This window comes from Halichoerus grypus, chromosome 10 (genome assembly GCF_964656455.1).
Source record: "Halichoerus grypus chromosome 10, mHalGry1.hap1.1, whole genome shotgun sequence".
In the NCBI taxonomy this organism is placed as follows: Eukaryota; Metazoa; Chordata; class Mammalia; order Carnivora; family Phocidae; genus Halichoerus; species Halichoerus grypus.
The window spans coordinates 95,970,648-95,989,772 of record NC_135721.1 but is presented as its reverse complement, the minus strand read 5'-3'; the positions used below and the strand labels follow the sequence as shown (position 1 = coordinate 95,989,772).

Sequence of the window (19,125 nt, the reverse complement as noted above, 5' to 3'; positions counted from 1 at the left end):
TTCTGTATTTGCTCTGATCTCTTCTTTTGCAATTTCTGTCCTGCAGCTGACTTCTAAGTTTCTGCTCCTTTTGCTTATAGTCTTGTCCTCTCGATATTGGAAGGATTACATGAATTGATTTTTCTGAATCATTAACTTTTTTTATGGTATTGGATCTTTTGCTAACTATATCCGCTGTTTGAGTTTTCTTTCTTAAACAGATTTTAAATTTATTAAAGTAACTTTATGCATAATTAAAAAGCAGGTAATACTTAAAGGCTTATAATGAAAAATTTGCCTGTTTTTCCTTGTCCTGGTCCTGTTCCACACAAATGAGCACCTTTAACATGTTTTTTAAAAAGATTTTACTTATTTATTTGAGAGAAAGAGTGAGCAAGAGAGAGACCATGAACGGGGGTAGGGACAGAGGGAGAGGGAGAAGCAGACTCCCTTGCTGAGCAGGGAGCCCAGTGCGGGGCTCGATCTCAGGACCCTGGGATCATGACCTGAACTGAAGGCAGACGCTTAACCTGAGCCACCCAGGTACCCCACCTTTAACATAACATATTTGAAGCTATTTCTTTGGGTACTTTCTTCTCTATCCCTAAATAATAAACTTTTATTGTTTCTTAATATATTAAATTCCGGCATTATTTCATGCTACTTAGCACTGTTCACCTCCTACCCCCTCCGTCTTTCTAGTATTATGATATCATTAATTATTTTTTGATATCATTATTTTTATTGAATTAATAGTGTTTACATTGTCATGGTTCTGGAACTGTTACCACAGAGTCAGACTGTATCTTAGGTTTTTTTCTAGGTTTATGTACTTGTCTTTCTCTTCTTGAAATTTTACTGACAGTACTGTATTTACTCCTGCTGCTCCAAATAGCTCTTTGCCACACATCCCCTCTAGAGGCCTCTTCTGTGAGAACCCAGTTCTGGAGCCCTCGCCCTGCTCCCCATGGATGGGTTGCTCCCTGGGCTGCCAAGCCCTCATCTTGCCTAAGCCTGGCCATGATTTCTCTCCCAGAAAATGTCCACTGTTTCTCTGGGTCCCATGTCTTCCTCTTTTCTGGACTATTGTTATTTTGTACAATAATTCTTCATTGTTCCAAATCTGCTCCATTGGCATTTGTACAGCATATAGACCAAGTGGGGCAGAGGAAACATCCCACTCCCCCTTTTTTAAAGACTTGCAAATTGAAGAAACATTTTGAATCATTTAAAGAACACTATTAGTTTGAACTGCTCATGAACAGTTTTCTGTTACCAATTATGCACTGGAATAGCAAAACTGAAATTGCTTTACTGTCTCCTTAAACTTTGCTACAGTTCATGATTATGAACCAGACATGTGCCAGCAGCTTGATAGATGTTGACTTCAGTCTAAAGTAGATGTTGGTTGACCAAAGAGTTGCCTGTTATTTCTGCCTTCAAATGGCTTATGGCCTAAAAAGCAATAAATGCCCACAGGCACAGAGGAGGAGAGATGAATCCATTCACTTGGTGTGTGGAGTGGAAGAAGGCCAGCCTCTGGTCTCCCAAATGTTGTGGGTCGTTGCTTCTCTTTCAGTGGAGGGGAAATGGTTACTCCTTTCCTATAACTCTTGAAATTTTAAAATTAGCCACCATCGAAGCAAAAGCCCAGGCCACTGATGGAATGAAGAGTTGAGAAGTGTTAGAAGGGCAGTGATACCTTGTTCTCCAATAGAGTTAGGGAGTGGAGGGCAACATCATAAAAATCCTGGCTACTAGAATATGTAGTGTGCCATGGGGTTGGGTGATCAGTGTTCAGAGCATCAGCGTATATAATAAAATGTTGTGGGATTATACTCCAGACTCGCTCAGTCGTCCCTTCACATTGCTGCGTCCTTTAGGGCTGTGACTGGGGGGTGTGATCCCAAGCATTGCCACTGCCCTCCAGTATCCAGGTGTGTAAACCAGTGTAGGATGCTGGTTAATGGAGGGCCAGGTAACAAGTTACACAGAGTGAATTATCACATTAAAACATGGCTTATTTCAACGAGTTTAAAATGTTTCTGGTTTGGGTCTTCCCAGAGTAAGAGGATTTAGATATAGAGAGGTCTTCCAGGAAACATGTGAGACAGGGCAGAGAAGAGCCTACTAAGGCCTCATTGATGAGCCCTGGGGACCCTCTGGGGGACTGTATAGAACTTTTTCAGAGTTGGCACAATGATGGGTGAGGAAGCTGGGTTTTGAACAAACCCTCAACTCTCATTTCTCGGTGACTGAACTCTCTCCTAGAGGTGTTGACTTCCTGATACGCCTGGCCTGCCCTGCACTCGGGGCTAGCCCCTGCCCCTGGCCAGGTGGTGTGCTCAGGCAGAGAGGTACAGGTCGAAAGTTGGCTTGCAGGCGGTTGTGTGCTGACGCTGCAGTGACCTCTGGGCTAGGGGACACGGTGGGTGCTCGTAGTGCCTGCTGTAGTGGGCCAACTTGGGGATCTGGGGGGGCTGCACTGATAGAGAAACACATGCCTGGGCTGACCTTGAACCCCTTGGCGCATCCCACAGTGGCCTCAAACAAGCCCCACTGTGTGTGTCTGCGCAGTGAGGGAGTACACTGATGGGACTTAGCGAAGTAAGAATAATAGGAAAGACAACTGAACACCCCCATCCTCAACCCCCCATCATTTCTGCATGCCTAAGAGGGTTTTTGTAAACAATCGGGAATTAGAAAATAAAATTAGCTTGCACGACTTCAGATGGGAACAGATGCCTGCCTGCTTGCTTTTTTTTTTTTAATTCCCACAAAAACCTCAAGCAGAGTTAATAATGTATGAAAATTAGGTACCATGTGTGCACTTTGCTTCGTAATGTTTTTATTAAGCAGCCCGTTGATTTAAAAATAACACGACAGTTGACATAATGGCAGATGCTGCGGTGTATATGGAAACATCCTCTTTGAATGTTCTGTCAGGTTTTCCATTACACAAGGAATTTTTTTAAAAAAGCTTTCAGAATTATCACATAATATGAAATTACATCAAATTACAATTTGATAAAACAAATTGCCCAAATACAAATTCCAATTGCTTTTAAAAAAATGGCCTGGTCAATTAGAGATAATCTATAGAAGTAGGTTTCTACAGGATGTTTAAAATTCCGCAGTAAATTCACACTTCTGTCTTGTCAAATTTTTGCCCACATCATTTGCTGGTTGGAATTTGCCTTCTCTTCTTTCCCCTTCCCACCCTCTGCCACTCTGGCCTGTAACTAGCAGGAAGAAACAGGGAGAAGCAAAAAGTCATAGACCCAGGGGTTTCCAATAGCTCAAGAGATGTCCTGGTTCTGAAGGCAAAGCTGGTCTGTACCAAGTTGATATGCGTTGGACCAGCAGATGGAAGTATCCTCCGCCCAGAGTTTGAGTGTGGGTCTCTGCCATTCTTTGAAGAATCCACTTCTGAAGGTGTGTCGGTCCATTATGGAAGGGCAGCAGGCTGCTCCAGTCACTGTGCTGGTCCCCTTAGGCTCTACTGCATCTCCACGGTAGTAATGCAAGGTTGCCTCTTGGTTTATGTGGTCTAGGAGAGCACACTGAGGCACAGGCAAGTCCAGTAATTCAGCCTAACCCTCAGGAGGTTCATTGCTGATTGAATATTTCTGTATTCTACAGCGCTTCACTCATACATTACCTTGAAATTATTAGCTATTCAACAGAACATATATCTAGTGTCAGCTTGTTTTGTTTATCTGCAGGGTGAGCGAAGGACCACACAGGGCAATTTAAACAACTTGACAGAATCAGGACATTTTTTACTGGTGGTGGTAGTTGCTGGACACTAAGGAAAGACAGTGAGCATTGTGGAAAGTTCTAAAGCTATTGAAATGAGTTAACGGGGCTGATCAGTTTGGGGCATTTTGTCCTTTAACTCATGTCCTTCTAAGGGAGCCTGGCTGGGCATGTCCTTCCTTTGCAACCTCCTGTGATTGCCCAGTTGTGTCTCCTGACAGCAGCAGGGCCACAAGTGTGGGCCAGCACCCTCAGAGTAATAATACCTTATGGTATTTTAAAAAAGTAATTGCAGAGGAGACATTTGATCTTTATGACTTGCACCATAAGACTTTCTTGGAATCTTTGCAAGGGGTTGGTTGGAACAGAACTTTTCCATCTCTACTATGGTCTATAAAAATCATAGTAACTGACTTCATGGAGCTTGAATTTTTCTTTTGTTATTTTCTTCACTCTCTAATTAGATTTTGTTCATATGTGGGACAGAACAGGCTGGCAGGAAATAATCAGCACTAAAATAACTCAAAGATGGGGCCGTGGGGGTGGGCCCGCCACTGCCCTAGCAGGAATAGGCGCCAGGTTTGCTGCCCTGGACCTGTGGCTCACCCCAGGAGCTCCTGTCCCAGTGAGCATTTGCTCCAAAAGGAGGCAGGTTGACTGGAGTCTTGGCTGGGAGTCTGGGAGACCTGGTGCTCTTCCCAGCCTGGCTGGTGCCTGGATGTGGTCTTGGGTGTGCTCCCTTTCAACTGACTTCACCTCCGTAGTTCTCAAAAGCAATCTGGGAATCATAATATCTGCCCTTGACTTCTTGGAATGCTAAAGGTGTCAAACTTACCATAATCTAAGGGGTTATTTATTTCCCGAGTGTGAAAAAAGACTTTAAAGAGGTGAAATTAAAATTTCAGGTTATGTCTGTGGTTCCTTTGAGGAAGGAGGTACTCCTTCTGTCAACTGTAGGCTCAAAAAGGAGAAAGAAGGGGGCACCCTGGGTGGCTCAGTTGATTAAGCGTCTGCCTTTGGCTCAGGTCATGATCTCTGGTTCCTGGGATCAAGTCCTGTGTCCGTCTCCCAGCTCAGTGGGGAGTCTGCTTCTCCCTCTCCTTCTGTTCCTCCCCCTTGCTCGTGCTCTCTTTCTCTCTCTCTCAAATAAATAAGTAAATAATCTTTTTAAAAAATTTTTTATTGTTATGTTAATCGCCATACATTACATCATTAGTTTTTGATGTAGTGTTCCATGATTCATTGTTTGTGCATAACACCCAGTGCTCCATGCAGAATGTGCCCTCTTTAATACCCATCACCAGGCTGACCCATCCTCCCACCCCCCTCCCCTCTAGAACCCTCAGTTTGTTTTTCAGAGTCCATGGTCTCTCATGGTTCGCCTCCCCCTCCGATTTCCCCCCTTCATTCTTCCCCTCCTGCTATCTTCTTTTTTTTTTTTTTTCTTAACATATATTGCATTATTTGTTTCAGAGGTACAGATCTGTGATTCAACAGTCTTGCACAATTCACAGTGCTCACCATAGCACCTAACCTCCCCAATGTCTATCACCCAGCCACCCCGTCCCTCCCACCGCCCCCCCCCACTCCAGCAACCCTCAGTTTGTTTCCTGAGATTAAGAATTCCTCGTATCAGTGAGGTCATATGATACATGTCTTTCTCTGATTGACTTACTTCGCTCAGCATAACACCCTCCAGTTCCATCCATGTCGTTGCAAATGGCAAGATCTCATTCCTTTTGATGGCTGCATAATATTCCGTTGTATATATAGACCACATCTTCTTTATCCATTCATCTGTCGATGGACATCTTGGCTCTTTCCACAGTTTGGCTATTGTGGACATTGCTGCTATAAGCATCAGGGTGCATGTACTCCTTCGGATCCCTACATTTGTATCTTTGGGGTAAAAACCCAGTAGTGCAATTGCTGGATCATATGGTAGCTCTATTTTCAACTTTTTGAGGAACCTCCATACTGTTTTCCAGAGTGGTTGCACCAGCTTGCATTCCCACCAACAGTGTAGGAGGGTTCCCCTTTCCCCACATCCCTGCCAATATCTGTCGTTTCCTGCCTTGTTAATTTTGGCCATTCTGACTGGTGTGAGGTGGTATCTCATTGAGGTTTTGATTTGGATTTCCCTGATGCTGTGCGATATTGAGCACTTTTTCATGTCTGTTGGTCATTTGGATGTCTTCTTTGGAAAAATGTCTGTTCATGTCTTCTGCCCATTTCTTGATTGGATTCTTTGTTCTTTTGGTGTTGAGTTTGATAAGTTCTTTATAGATATTGGATACTAGCCCTTTATCTGATACGTCATTTGCAAATATCTTCTCCCATTCTGTTGGTTGTCTTTTGGTTTTGTTGACTGTTTGGTTTTGTTGACTGACTTTTGCTGTGCAAAAGCTTTTTATCTTGATGAAGTGCCAATAGTTCATTTTTGCCCTTGCTTCCCTTGCCTTTGGCGATGTTTCTAGGAAGAAGTTGCTGTGGCTGAGGTCGAAGAGGTTGCTGCCTATGTTCTCCTTTAGGATTTTGATGGACTCCTGTCTCACATTGAGGTCTTTCAACCATTTGGAGTCTATTTTTGTGTGTGGTGTAAGGAAATGGTCCAGTTTCATTCTTCTGCATGTGGCTGTCCAATTTTCCCAACACCATTTGTTGAAGAGACTGTCTTTTTTCCATTGGACATTCTTTCCTGCTTTGTCAAAGATGAGTGGACCATAGAGTTGAGGGTCCATTTCTGGGCTCTCTGTTCTGTTCCACTGATCTGTGTGTCTGTTTTTGTGCCAGTACCATACTATCTTGATGATGACAGCTTTGTAATAGAGCTGGAAGTCCGGAATTGTGATGCCGCCAGCTTTGCTTTTCTTTTTCAACATTCCTCTGGCTGTTCGGGGTCTTTTCTGGTTCCATACGAATTTTAGGATTGTTTGTTCCATTTCTTTGAAAAAAGGTGATGGTATTTTGATGGGGGTTGCATTGAATGTGTAGATTGCTCTAGGGAGCATTGACATCTTCACAATATTTGTTCTTCCAATCCATGAGCATGGAACGTTTTTCCATTTCTTTGTGTCTTCCTCAATTTCTTTCATGAGTATTTTATAGTTTTCTGAGTACAGATCCTTTGCCTCTTTGGTTAGATTTATTCCTAGGTATCTTACGGTTTTGGGTGCAATTGTAAATGGGATCGACTCCTTAATTTCTCTTTCTTCTGTCTTGTTGTTTGTCTATAGGAATGCCACTGATTTCTGTGCATTGATTTTATATCCTGCCACTTGACTGAATTCCTGTATGAGTTCTAGCAGTTTTGGGGTGGAGTCTTTTGGGTTTTCCGCATACAGTATCATATCATCTGCAAAGAGTGAGAGTTTGACTTCTTCTTTGCCGATTTGGATGCCTTTGATTTCTTTTTGTTGTCTGATTGCTGTGGCTAGGACTTCTAATACTATGTTGAATAGCAGTGGTGTTAGTGGACATCCCTGCCGCGTTCCTGACCTTAGGGGGTAAATAAGTAAATAATCTTAAAAAAATGAAAAAAAAAAAAAAAGGAGAAAGAGGAAGACCTTGACATGGTTTTCAGGAGATGTATGGGAACTTATGAGGACATCGACAAGAAGCTGTAGTTTTTTGCCATCATTCCCCCAGACCACGTTGGAAGCAAGTTTAAGACACCATCTCACTCTAAGACTGATCCTTCCATCAGGAATTCCTGGGCACCTGTTTTGCTCTGAAATGACTGGCAAAGAAGTCTGTTTTCTAGGGCCCATTCAAACCTGCACCCAATACCTAGGGGCCCAGCAGGCTCCAGGGTTCCCCAGAGAGGCAGGCAGAAGGGACAGCAGCGGCAGACATGGGTCAGCTCTGCCAGCTCTGCTTACAGCCTTCCACCCTGCCTGAGCTTTTCCTGGAGTGGGCGGAGTCCAGGGGAGCTTGGAGTCTGACCGTACACACAGTGCCCAGCGCTCAAGCTGTCTCATCAGGGTGCTCCTGGCAGCTCATTAGTGTCCACCAAAGGCTGAAGTGACTCACGGGGTGTTTGATGTCATTGTCACACTGGAGCATTGCACAGGGTGCAGTGATCAGCCTTCAAGGAGCCCTCTGAAGTGCTGTTTTGTGGGTGAAAGGATGGGGCAGGTAAGAACGATACCCTGTTTGGTGCTCTCCCCGCACCAGCGCCCGTGCCCATGCTGCACTCTGTCCCCACTTGGGCCCTGGGCCGGCAGACCGGGTGGGGGATGGGGTAGCATTTACAGAAGGACAGACGGAGGCGTGGAGGATTGAATGGCCTGCCCAGGAGCTGCTGTCTGCCTATGAGACAGCTGTGCCCACCCTGGAAGCCAGGACTCACCCGTAGGGTTGACACTCGGCGTCACTCGGCTGGGTGGGTCCTATGTGGTTGCCTCCCCCGAGAGCTGGTAAAGAGCTGTGCAGGCACATAGCTGACGTGACAACAGTTCAAGACTCCCTTCCCTCTGAGGCTGTCCCTCTTGAAACAGAACAGGGCCCACTCGCTCTTCAGTGCACTCACTCATGCGTGTTCAGTGTGTGCCACCCCGTACCAGTCACATTACCGTGGTTGTCTGAATTAATGGGGAGCTCGGGAAAATGTGCTCCCGGGGCTCCCCCACACCACCAGCACCCCCGCCTGCTGTGCTGCTTTGCCCCATCTGGTCTGTCCCCCAAGTCTCTGGCCGTAGTTACCACCAGCAATGCATCGACTCACCTGCCATTCCCAGATGGTGACACTTCAGTTGCTGCTGGTGGTGCACCCGCCTTCACCTTGGCCTCTTGCTGTGCAGCCTCTCCTTGTCTTCTGTCATCTGCCCGTCCTTTTCTGCTCAGGCGGTCTGCACTGCCCGTGCTCTCTGCCTCCACGTGTCTGGCCGTGAAGAATGAATACACAGGATGATGCTGGTCTCTGCAATTTGCATGCCTTCTCGGCCCTCCCACAGGACATTGACTCCCACCCCACCCTCAGCCCTGGCTTCCATTGGCCCTCCCTGACCTACCTCTGCCAGTTTCTTCCCGACCTCTCCTCTTAAGACCCACCACACCCTGGCCACTCTGTTCCTTACTGTGATGCTCGATGCTCTGGTGCTGACTGCTTGCTTTGGTCCCCCTGCTCTGTGGCTGGGCCTTGAGTGTCCCTGTCCTGCCTGCATTCTCTTGATGCTGGTAGCTGAACTGTTCCCCGCACTGTGTCAGCCTTGTGCCAGTGGATGGGCCTGGGGCCAGACTCCTCTCTCACCCTGGTCTGCCTCTCCAGCTGCTGTTGACAGGCCACACAGGGTCTTATCCTGAGGACAAGTGCTGGGGACATTAGAATGCTAACTCTAGGCCCTTGTTGCTTTGGGGAGTTTTGGAATGGTGGCTCTCAGAATGAGGAGGGGATGTCTGGAGGTACCCAGAGGCCTCTGGGGAGCTGTGGCAGGGCTGAGCTGGAAGAATCCACTGTCCTGGAGGGGAGGTCCTCCAGCTCCTTCCTGTTTAAGCCATACTCAGGTAGGTTTATAGCTCTTGCAGCTAAAAGTGAAATATCTCATAAAATACCCGCTGAACTAAATGAGAACGTGGATGTTCAATAGGTCATGTAACTTGCATACAGTTTCACAGCATGCAAGTGGCTGGCATGGGACCAAACTCTAGGCCTGTAGACACCAAACTCCACATTGTTTTCAGGGAGCCACACGCTCTCTTTTGCTTAATTGATGAACTTCATTTAAGATGTATATTGAGCCCCAGCTATAAGTCATGCCCTGTTCTAGGTGCCAGGGATACAGAGGCAAGCCCAGCTGACCCATTGCTGACTGTCTACCAGGTATATAGTTGGTGATCTCCACTTACTACGAGCCAGGCCCTGTTCTAAGCATTTGGCATGTATGAAGGGTAATATTATAATCCCCATTTTTTTTTTTTTTTTGAGAGAGGGAGAGAGAGAGAGGAGTGTGAATGGTGGTGGGAGAGGGAGAGAGACCATCTTAATCAGGCTCCATGCTCAGTGCAGATCCCGATGTGGGGCTCAATCTCACGACCCTGAGATCGTGACCTGAGCAGAGATTAAGAGTTGGACACTTAACCAACTGAGCCACCCAGGCACCCTTGTAATCCCCATTTTAAAGCAGAGGAAGCTGGGGGTACTGGCAACCCCTGCCACTCTGCCTGTAGTGTACAGCAGGCCAGGCTGGGATCCTTCTTTGCCCTCGTCTTCATTGCTAGAAGATACGCAGGGACCTCGAGGCCATCTCTGTTTGCCAAATTAAAGAGAAACTGGTTCCGACACGGGTCCGGCTCCTTGGTGGTTTAGCAGCAAGCTGCCTGTACATTTCTGCCTCGATGGTTGAGGAAGTCGGAAGGCTCCAGCACAACAATAACTCAGCCTTAATTAGCTGGGAACAAGGCTGGCTGATAAACCTGTGTTTATCAGGGAGGGAAACCTTGCTCTGTAGCCCCTGTACCCCCTCAGGTCCTGTCGGCTGTGATTTCCATCGCACGCGAATGTGATAGCAGGGCCAGACAGGGCCACTTCGGAAGTAGCAAGTGGCTCGGGTCAGAGAGAGGGAGGGAGAAGCTGGGAAGATGACTGTACCTGTGGTGCCGGCAGCTGGCAGTGGTTTCTCTGTGGGGCGCTGATGATGAGACAGCTGCCACTGGCTTGTTCAGAGCCAGCGGGATCACAAGGGGGTGGGGGGGGAGTGCAAAGTGGAAGGCCCCAACAGGGGGCCCATATCTGTCCCATTGACAGGACATCTGTCAGATGTTGAAGAAGAAACATGACTGTCCTTAGGTGGGACTTGTCCTCTCCAGTGTGGTTGCGGTCCCTACCGTGCCCTGTTGTCTGGTACTTTGTTACTTCCCTCAGTTTGCTACCCGTCTCGCCCTTTAAGGCGTTTAGGTTTGCAATCCGTGCAGTAGTACGCATGTGCAACTGGTTTATTCTTACATTATGCTGTTTGAGCATGGACCTCTTTATGACAAGGAAAATCCTTTATTTGCTCTGGATTTAATCATGAGTTGGGGAGTTTGGGGGTCTAGGTATTCCCATCCCCCCTGCCTTAGCCCCCCCAGAACTTTCCAGGATCCACCACGAGAGGTACAGGCTGGCCATAAAACGGTTACTGGCCCCTGGCCGCGTCTGTGTGCCCAGAGCTGCCTTTGGAAGGTTGGATTTCTTCCTGTGATACTAGAGCCTGTACGGCTTGGACAGTGTTTCCTTTGCATTGTGGACGTCCTCATCAGTTAATTAAAAAACAAACAAAGAACAAACGAAAAGTACTCCATTTCAGTGTTTGTAGATCATGTGTTCACAGGACTGTAGTGGTTTACATTCTCCTTGACATGCGTCTCCCTGTTAATTTGAAAGCTGTTGACATCCTACATGATTCCATATGCATTACCATTTTCTTTTCTTTTTCTTTCTTTCTCATTTGTTTCCTTTAAAAAGAAAAAATCCAACTGCTTTCTTGCCTTGAGATGTAAATTCCAAGTTTTGGCTGCCTTGGATTCCAAGTTTTCTGAGAAAAGGCTTAAATTTATTAGGTTAGTTCACAGTGTTCTCACAGAGAACTTAGAGGCATGGAACCATATGTGGTTGGGGTTGTATTAAGATAAATAACGTAAGAGAATCAGCATTACATTGTTCACAGAAACTCAGGCTATGCCTGTCACTTCAATAATTATCACACATGATTTACAATTGTGGTCCGTGGTGGGAGGGGACAGGGTTGGGGTGAAAGGTCAAATCGATGTTTCCACAGTTTCACACTCTGTTGGTGGCACCTCCGAGTCAGTGCAGAATCAGATGGGCACTGTGGGCACCGGAGAAACCTCTGAGAAGCCTGCTTTAATTGGGAATTATTCCCTGTCACCCTCCCAGAGTCTGGCTTCTCACCAGCATTTAAGAGTAGAAAGTAAAGAACAGGTCGGTTGACAAACAGGCCTTTGCATGAGATTGAATCTTAGCAGTGGGGGGAGGCTTGGTTTGGCTAAGTCAGTGGTGGTACTCACATTTTCTATATTTACCTCTAAAGAGGGGACACAAAACGGAGAGGGTTTCTTTTTAAAATAAAGATCATGCTTTCTTAGTGCCTAACTTGGAACATGTTCATGATTTTATGTGTGTGTGTGTGTAACTTGTCTGTAGATACACACGTAAACACAGACACTGATGTAAATGTAAGCTGCTGGCAGCCGAAGGCGGCTTATACAGTTCACTGCAGAACATTGATTTCCAGATGTTTGGATTTCATGAACTAGGAATATAAAAAATAAAAAAGAAATGGGGGGGGTGTCTAGCATGGAGTGCCAACTCTATGTTTTCTAAGATCATTAACAAATTTCTTTAGTGATGGCTGTTAGCTAGACTTACGGGTGATCAGTTTGCAATATATACAAATATCAAATCATTATGTGTACACCTGAAACTCCTATAATATATGCTGATTATATATAGCTCAATAAAAAGTTTTTTTTAAATTGTAGTAAAATACAGATGATATTTACCCATCCTAGCTATTTTTAAGTGTGCAGTTCAGTAATGTTAAGTACATTCACATTGTGCAATCCAAGATTATTTTTGAAAAAAAAAAAGAGCAAGACAGAAGGATCCCCATCTACTATCCTCCTCATTTCATGAAGAAAAGGAGCATTTTAACACCAAAAGGGGAATGAGGATGGAAGGCTGTCGTCTTAGATGCAAGAAATTCCTCTCTTATCTGTGGCAGAATAGTACAGAGAAAAATGCCACCAAGCACACAGTTCAGTAGTTGCTATTTTCACAAGAGTTTGTTGATGAAGGAAGCTATGTGTTGGTTTACATCCTGGTGCAAGCATTTTATTGTTAGTGGTCCAAGTGCTAGTAGCAAGCAGTTCACATACTGGCACTGGTCAGCAGCCCTGTTCTATATCTGGTTATGTTTTTATGAAAGTAAAAGTTGACAGTATGGTGGAAGCCCATATATATTCATTCCACTATGATCCCATTCTCTTCTGTGTCTCCTCAAACTTAACTACTGTACTGAAGTTGGTTTGTATTCTCCTAGTCATACCATATCAGCATAAGCCCGTTATCAGTGTATAGTGTTGTTTTGTGTAAATGGAATCCTGCTGCATATAGCCTTTTGAAACTTAATTTGGTTTGCATAACATGATCTATTTTGATATATGTAGATCTGCTTTACAGTATTGCTTTATTTGACTATATACCACATTACATTTATCTATCCTTCTGTCAGTGGACCTTTAGGTTGTTTCTGGGTTTTTGCTGATACGGACAATAGTGCAGTGCTCATTCCTGTGAGCCTTTCCTATGCACACGAATGGGAATTTGTCCAGGGGAATTGTTTGGGAGGAGAGTTGATGGGTCAAAGGTGAAGTGATGTCTTCATTCACAAAGTCTAATTAGCATGTTCACTAACCTCATTGTTTACTACAGCTTTTCAGGTAAATGGGGAGTGGGAAAGATAATATTATAAGTCAACCATTAATAAATTTGGTTTTCTGGACCAAATTGAGAGCTGCTGATTGTTGATCTATCTAAAGATTTAGTTCAAAGTCTGTCTATAATCAAGAGATGACATGGCAGGTTAGTTATAGTGTTTTCTTTGTGTGCTTGGATGTGGGACAGTGACTGACAGGGAGAAGCCAGCTCTTCATTAAGTTTCCCTCTTTCCACGTGAACTATAAAATGTTTGCAGTCCTGATCTGGGAGGCAGATGAAACTGGGTGTTGCTGTCTCTCGTTACAGATGGCTTTTTTGGTCTAAGAAAATCCTGTGGGCCCAGACTTAGCCAGTGTGCTAAGTTTCTCAGCAGGCCTTTCTGGAGTGTCCTTGCTGTTGCTCAGAGTGTCAGATGATCTGTTTCTTTCGACTGTCTAGTCTGTGGTTTCCTTGAACAAGTTGGGGAGAATATCCAGGGGAGAAGTGGACCCAGGTTCCTCTGGAGTCAGATGCCAGAGGCATGTCCCCCAGCTGGCCCAGAGGAGGTCTGAGAAGGCTCCCAGGGCCAGCATCCCTGTGTAGCCACCATGCGGCCTACTAGGAGCACTTAGGGTTTTGGCTGTGGGTACTTTCAGTCTCAACAAACAGAACTGAGATGATGTCTAAAATTGCTTAACGTCCTTTCTTCAGAGCCTCCTCTCTTACCTTCAGCAAAGAGAGGAGTGTGTTGATCACTCTTTAGAACACGGTAAGTGGGAAGACAACTTGGTTAAAAAAAGCTTTAGAGACGTCAGAGGAAAAAAAAATAACAGAATAGAAGCTTTCTCACTTTTGGGCTCTTCTCAGCTGTCAATGAAGCCTGTTGACCATTTTCAAAGAGCACATGGCAAGATGAGTTATGGGTGGGGAAAGTCCGGAGAGGTCCCACATGTGACTAATGTGTGTTAACAATTCGGGTGCCTGACTGACAGACATTTTGCAGCCCGTTTGGCACATCTGAAACCCTGAGGCACACCGGGTTATCAGACAGAAGCGTGTTCAGTGGTTGCTGCGTGTGAAGTAATCGGTGTTTTGGATATACAGGCACATGTTTACGTTTGTAAAACAAGTCTTTTTACTTTTTATAATCAGCTGTCAAAGCTTGAAAAACAGCAGCAGAGGAAAGAAAAGACCAGAGCCAAGGGGCCTTCTGAGTCAAGCAAAGAGAGAAATGCCCCCCGAAAAGAAGACCGCAGTGCCAGCAGTGGGGCGGAAGGCGACGTGTCTTCCGAGCGGGAGCCGTAGACTTAGGGATGGAACTCAGGTAGGAGCCTCCCCTCCCTGCATAGCTCCGTCTTCTCACATTTTGAGCAAATGGTAACAAATGGAGAACAGAATGGCTTTTGAGGCAGAATTCATCTTGTGGGCATTCACCCATGGCTTCCTGGGATCTGCCGCCTTCCCGGGTGGAGAGAAGAGTGGAGGTGTGGGCGGGGAATCCGTGGGCCTGGGGTGTTCTCCTTCCTCACTTGCCTGTGTTGGCCGATAACTGCTGCTACTGGGAGCGTTTCCAGAGTGTTCGCAGGTGTGCGATCCAGACCGGGAGCCTCACCCCTGCTCCCTCCTCTCCACTCCTGCTCTCAGCAGCTCCAGCGGGACCGTGGTCACCTGCAGCCTGCTCCTCTCAGAGCTGCCCGTCTCCTGTTCTTCCATCCTTCAGTTCATCCTGCCTGGCACCTACTGCACTCCCAGTGTCCCTTTCCTAAAATTGGGCTTCATTCTCGTCACTTCCACACCCAGGAATGTGTCTTAAGTCCACCTCCTTGCCTTTGCTCAAGTTCATTCCCCCCGCGAGCACATTTTGGAGAGCCTCTTACTTGTCAGAGTTCACAAGTTCAGGGAGAAGCATAGAACTAATTAGACAGCAGTGTGGTTTGTTGTGGAGGTGGTGGGAATGTGAGGCGGTGGAGAGGGAAGTCGGGGAGGCTTCATGGAGGGGAGGATCCCAGAACCAGACCTTAGAGGACATATGGAAATGGGCAGATGAGGGGCGAGGGTGGGAGCTGCCTAAGCCAGGAGAAGAGTAGATGCAAACACTGTTGGGTGTGGGACAAGGACAGAGAGTTTTGGAACAGAGGTGGAGAAGAATGGCTGAAGCGCTAGGTACAATTTGGGGTGGGGTTGTCTGGGGAACTTCTGTAAAATTAAAGAAGTAGGAGAGTTCTAGGTCATAAGGGTCTGGCGTGCAGCTGGGAAATTTGGATTTCATTCTGGGATGGCGGGAAACCTCTGAAACGGTTTGAATGTACAAGTGACATAATCAGCTCCAGAGTTTAAGGAGATCACGCTAGCAGCCGAGGGGAGTGAGGCTAGAACCAATAGGCCAGTTGGGAGGGGGTAGCAGAAATCAAGAGAGGAGCGAGGTCTGGCCATCCATCTCGGAGCCTTCAGCTTATATATAGTCTGTGGTTTCAAACCAAGTCAGCGTACAGGTGTTGATTGGCAATAGAGGAGAACATTCGTAAGATGGTTTTCTGCCTTCTCTTTCCCTTCTGAAAGGGAGGTCCATCTGTGAAATGACCTTTAGGATGCACACTGCCAGACACTGAGCTGTGTTACAGAGTCCGCAGTGATACTTGGGTGCAGTGGAGCTGGTTTACAAACACAAACAGACCAAAGAGCTCAGAAAGATTGCGTTGTGGACTCACTAATAGTTTTACGGGGGAGGAAGCACTGGATAATCAATCCTGTCATGTCCCCTTGACTTTTCCCCCAATCACCCCGTTTCCTTCCCTGTAACTATGGGGGATGACAGAGCCGTGGTCACTGGTCTTGGCTGATTTTTCTCACACTCACGTGAAAGTGAAGCAGGAATCAGAGGGAGGTTTTTTTCACACTCAGCCTCATTCGTCACAATCACAAGCCTCCCCCACCCCCTTTTCTTGGTCTGGACCTCAAGACATGGGTTTTTATTCATGAACTGGAACAGTTGGTGTCAGTTAGGGAGAGTCTTCTGAAAAGTGCTGTGTGGTGTCTAAATAATGTTAAATATTCACGAATACACAGTAACATTTACATGTGTAATTTGTGGCCTTTAGATCACATAAAACTTCCATTCCCACCCCTTCAGAACTTTGTGATGAATCGCTCATATCAGTGGTCAGTTTTGTCATCACAAATACTGCTGGTGCTTCTGACTTACAGTCTGAACAGAAACTTTCAGTCTGAGGGGTGAAGCACAGAGAGGCTCTTGAAGTTTGTTTTACAAGTATGCTCGTTAAGTTAGTCCAGCAATAACTCAGAAACTCACTGAGTTTTTATTTTCATCCTGCCAATTTCTGTGTGACAATAAGTTGTGTCATTTTTGCTTCCTTGGTTTTTCTTCATTAACTAAAAGAGTAAACCTCCTCCCTTCACCAGTGATGTTGTGAAAGGTAGGCAGGTAAAGCCATAATGCTGGGTGACCGTCCTAGCAGGCTGGGGCGGGAGGGGCAAGTCTCCCCATGTGTCTGTGGTGCTTCTTCTTAAGCCTCCCCTGCCCCCTGGGGATCCTATTAGAGAGACCGCCCTGGCACTCACTCCTGCCCCCTGGACCAAGGATGAAGGACTGGCCAATCTGATGGCCAGGGAGTGACAGTCATTACAGTGGGTGGTTCCTTGGTTCAGAAGCAAAATCCAGACCCGACATTTTCTATTTTTCCTCCTTGGACCAAGGGCAGCTGCCCAACCTGCACGGTGTTTTGCTCTCTTGGCCCTACTCTGACACGGCACCATGTGTTTTCCCTTTAGTTTTAAGATTATATAAATAATAGCTTCTTCCCCAGTGAGTCTTGGGACTTTACAATAAATTTTTAAAAATTGGATTTTCAGACTCCCATGATGAACTCAATGAATAGATAAGGAATAAATATATAATCACTCATCTCCCAGTAACCAAACCCAGCTTAACAATGTAAACATACACACACACACAAATTCAAATGTGTCTTGGACCTTGTATTTTCAAAATGGCTTTAAAAAATTCCTATGCCACCTAGTTGATTTCTTTCTTGACTATGTTATCTACTTGCTAATGTATTTTAGAAATTTAATGTTTTGATTTTTGCTGTAACTGTTTCTGTTACATTACTTTGAATCTTTGTTTTATTTATTGAGGGGTACTGAATTCTACTTTTTATATCAGTGCAAAACATAACTTCCTACTTGTGTTAAATTTTGGCCTCAGAATAATTCCAGTAAATTAGTCTAGTTAGTTAGATTAGAATAATTCCGGTAGAAAGGTGTCCTGGACATTAGTATCCTGTGGCCAGTGGGCAGCTTGGGAATGACTTTGCCATTTCTTTAGGCAAGAAAAACACCCAAAAGCCCTATGCGTAGAGGAAGAGACACTAACTATGTATCAAAGAACATCCTGGAGGACATGTTCACAATAGAAAACAGCACACAGTAAAACGGGGAAGAGGTGAAAGTGGGCGTTTCTTTCCAACATCTCCCAAAGCTTAAGAGGCAAAATTTCTCATAGACTTGTAGGTATTTATTTTTTGCTTTTCTAAAATCGGTGGAAAAATTAAAAACCTGTAATCATGTTTATTCTCAAGGTATTACAGATTGGATCGTATAGAACTTGGGGTAAATCATGCTACAGTTGACCCTTGAACAACATGGGTTTGAATTCTATGGATCCTCTTATCATGGATTTTTTCAGTATATGTATTAAAAAATTTTTTGGAGATTTGCAACAATTTGAAAAAGTCCACAGACAAACCCTGTAGCCTAGAAATATAAAAAAAAATTAAGAAAAAGTTAGGCATGTCATGAATGCATAAAATATATGTAGGTACTAGTCTGTTGTATCAGTTACTACCATAAAATACACATAAATCTATTATAAAAAGTTAAAATTTATCAAAACTTACACACACAAATACTTAACAGACCATATGTGGCACCATTTACAGTGGAGAGAAATGTAAACAAGTGTGAAGATGCAGTATTAAATGGTAACTGCATAAAATTAACTATAGCACATGGTATATACTACCATAATAATTTCCTAGCCACCTCCTGTTGCTAGTGCGGTGAGCTCAGGTGTTGTGAGCACCCGCTTCAAATGTGTGACGCTTATCATCTCCCCGTGAGCAGTTTGTCTCTGCAGTAAATTGCAGATCGTAGTAAAAAGTGACCTCTCACAGTTCTTGCATATTTTTCATCATGTTTAGTGCAGTATCCTAACCCTTGAGTAACACTGTGGGACCCATCGAAGTGCCACTAGTGATGCTGGGATTGCTCCCAAGAAGCAGAGAAAAATCATGACACCACAAGAAAAAGCTGAATTGCTTGATGTGTACCATAGATTAAGGTCTGAAGCTGCAGGGCACACCATCTCAGGATCAATGAATCCAGCGTAAGGAACATTGTAAGAAAAGGAAATTCATGAAGCCGTTGCTGCAGCTATGCCAGCAGGCACAGAAGCCTTGCACTTTTTGCAAAATACCCTTTTATCTCATATTGGAAATGCAGCTTTTATGTGGGTGCAGGATTGCTATAAGAAAGGCATACCGGTAGACTCAAAGATGATTTGAGAAAAGAAAAGGTGAAATCGTTATGCGACGACTTAAAGCAAAAGGAAGGTGAGGGATCTAAAACTAGAGTATTGAATGCCAGCAAAGGATGGTTTGATAATTTTAGAAAGAGGTTTGGCTTTACAAATACCAAGGTAACAGGAGAAGCAGCTTTTGCTGACCAAGAGGTAGCAGACAAGTTCCCAAACACCATTGAGAAGATCACTGAGGAAAAAGGATATCTGTCTGAACAGGTTTTTAATGCAGACAAAGTACCCTAATCTGGAAGAAAATGTCCCAGAGGACATTTATTAGTAAGAGAAGCAGGTATCAGGATTTAAGGCAGGAAGGGAGAGGCTAACTGCTGTTTTGTGCAAATGCAGTTGGGTTTATGATCAGGATTGCCCT

General features: G+C 45.1%; 1 protein-coding gene across 2 annotated transcripts in view; it reads left to right on the top strand.

Annotated features, from left to right (window-relative positions):
• The window catches only part of DTD1 (D-aminoacyl-tRNA deacylase 1), a 173,036-nt gene that overhangs the window by 143,386 nt on the left and 10,525 nt on the right, over positions 1–19,125 (top strand). The window contains exon 5 of one of the 2 annotated variants that reach the window (XM_078056872.1): positions 14,309–14,480. The exons of the other annotated variant lie outside the window; for it this stretch is intronic. Coding sequence (XP_077912998.1) covers positions 14,309–14,461 — 153 coding nt within the window. The 3' untranslated portion in view covers positions 14,462–14,480. The remainder of the gene's footprint in view (positions 1–14,308; positions 14,481–19,125) is intronic. 2 annotated transcript variants of the gene reach the window in all.